General features: G+C 45.2%; 1 protein-coding gene across 1 annotated transcript in view; it reads left to right on the plus strand.

The window, feature by feature from the left end:
* Positions 1-2027: 2027 nt before the first annotated feature.
* GNRH1 (gonadotropin releasing hormone 1) overlaps positions 2028-2644 on the plus strand; it is a 4410-nt gene continuing 3793 nt past the window's right edge. The window contains exon 1 of the mRNA XM_040490407.1: positions 2028-2327. Coding sequence (XP_040346341.1) covers positions 2187-2327 — 141 coding nt within the window. The 5' untranslated portion in view covers positions 2028-2186. The remainder of the gene's footprint in view (positions 2328-2644) is intronic.

Consider the following 2644-nt stretch of genomic DNA (forward strand, 5'->3'; position numbering starts at 1 on the left):
TTTACTGTTTAGCTAATGTAATAGGCCTTACAGACAATTGTATATGAAGGTTTAATTCTATGTCAGATAAAACATAACTTTGATGCAGAAATAGAGGAAGCGTTAAGCCCAACCTTGTTTAAAGGCCCTTACTTTTTAGTCATTCATTCAAAGTTATCAAAGGCTGACTAATGCTAGGGATTTAACAGAAGTTTAGACGAGATGGGATCCTTGACCATTATGAGTTACAACCCAAGGGGTAAATTAAGGGGAAGACAATCATGTATTCAAATAAAAGTAATAAAGAGTAATGGTTCTCTCTTTGCTTTTGTAAATGCTTATACTGTGTAAATAAAACATCCCCAGGGTCCCCTCCCCCCCTGGCTTGGAACACCTATCTGTAAAGTTTGGATAACGATACCCACCTGCTGGGACTGTTGTCAGAGGGGAGGCTGGTCTTACGCACGCATGTTTACGCATGTATGTTTACGTATGTTTCTCACCTTTGTGTTCCCACTGCCTTCAGCACAGTGACTTGCCTATTTTAACTCAGTATCTACTAAAATGAGTCACACTGTGGACCCAAGTAGGTTCTAGGTGGTTTTAGGCTTAGTATATTCTAACGACAGTGTTTCTCAACTTTCTGATGCTATCAGCAGGCTTTCAAGATAAGTCAAGGAAGGAACCTGGTGGGTAGGAGCCTGGGAAATTTTCAAACCCCCGTTATCTTCTTCAGGATCGTATGTGGGTATAGGTAGGGTGCCAATAATCCCTTCTTATTATTTATAAATCAGCTCCTCTTACAAATGAAGAACCAAAGAGCGGAGACCAGCTCCCAGGCATCCTGACTGAACTCCTTTCTAAAATGATTACATGGCCTCCTTTGTGAAAGCTTTTATGTGAGCCTTTAACATCACTTAAGGTACAGCAGCTGTCTTCCTGGAACTCTGGATAGGTCTGTTTCCTCAAGAGAATCCAACCTGGCTTGATTTTAATCTGTGAATTGTGGCCTCAGTACAAAAGTCCTGGCTGAGGTTTTAATGGCCAAGATTTAAGTACATTTAACAGACACGCCAGTGGGTGTTCCAATTACATACACTATTACAGGGCCTTCTGTGAGGATTAAAACACAAATCACTATTAAAAAAAAAACAAAACCCATAGTCCCTGTGCGGTATAATTTGCCAGCAGGAAAGATTTCAGTCCTGGAAAAGTTTCATATAAAAAGGAAGCCAAGACAATGAAAAATCACAGAACTCCACTAACTCGAAGAGAAGCTCGGGATTCTTTTGGCTCTTGGTCCTCAAACAGGTAAGACGCTTTGTATTTCCAGCATGTGTTTTAGACTGCACACTTTTGTCTCTCTATAGGGCATTTTGTACCCAACGGGCAAAGTCCAGGTGCATAGCATCCAAAGAAACCTTGACCTTCATGGTCCTTGTCACCCCTGGCCACAGCGATGCAGCCTTTGGGGAATTAATAACAACTCATGGACCCGTATTCGATTTCGTCTTTAGCCTTTTTCCCATCAGATGAACATTAACGTGAAGGCTTTGTGAGAATTCGTCATGTCATTAGCTAATTCGAGCCCGCCATGGCCACGGAGGCATCTGGTCTGGGACTCGGTGCTTTGAAAGGTGTTGAGCTCTCTCCCGCGCTCACAGATGGTCCAGCCCACACTTCAGTGTGGAGGATACTCAGCAAAATGTAATTAGTGCCACAGCGTAACCACTGAATGTCATACAACTTTATATTAGCCAGAGATTCCTAGCAGAAGCTACCTTTCCAAGCAGATGGCCCAGTTCTCTTTACCTCAGGAACTGATACAGTTAGCTGGAAACTAATCAGTTGAGAGGGGGCAGGGAATCTTAAAGCAAGAAGGTGAACTTGATAAGGGAAGGAATCAGGGGGTTTGGATAACCAAATAAATACTAAAAATAAAAAGAGACTAGCTTTGTACTGAAAAGTGCGGAGCACGTAAGTTCAAAGTCCTGCCTTTATCGCAGGTGGCTAGGAATTCCTGAAGGCAAGCAAGGGGCGGTGGGGGGGGGGGGGGGGTGTTTTTCTGTGTCCTTGGGTGAAAACCACAGCTATTTCTATCTTCCGCGGGGTTAGCATACAAACATCAGACTGCTCACCAAAGAGGTCTTTACTTCTTGCTCAACCCAGTCTGGGGCTCCTCTGACTGCTGCGTCGTGTTCCTCAGGATGGAGGCGATTCCAAAACTTGTCGCCGGATTTCTTCTGCTGACCTTATGCGTGGTTGGCTGCTCCAGCCAACACTGGTCCTACGGCCTGCGCCCTGGGGGGAAGAGAAGTACTGAGAATCTGATTGATGCTTTCCAAGAGGTAAGTCGCTTTCATCTTCAAAACTGAGACGTGTGCCCCCACAGGGCTAGCCTGGGCTCCACCTGCCCTAGGCGTCCCCGGGGAGATGAGGCACTGCAAACCGCCAGGCCCATTCCCGCTCGCAGTTCAGACAGGGACCAAGGAAACAGAGAGGGGGAACGACTCCAAGAGAACACGGCAACACCTGTGAAGGATCGTGCCATGTTCAGAGTGTCCAGAATGGCCAAAGGAATTCAAAACAATGCGACTGGTCCAAGGTCTCTAGAGCAAGGATTCCTTGAGATTTGGAAAGAAAATCTTAGAACCTCTGCTTTTTT

Source organism: Herpailurus yagouaroundi, unplaced genomic scaffold (genome assembly GCF_014898765.1).
Source record: "Herpailurus yagouaroundi ecotype Mexico unplaced genomic scaffold, PumYag 181, whole genome shotgun sequence".
Lineage (NCBI taxonomy): Eukaryota > Metazoa > Chordata > Mammalia > Carnivora > Felidae > Herpailurus > Herpailurus yagouaroundi.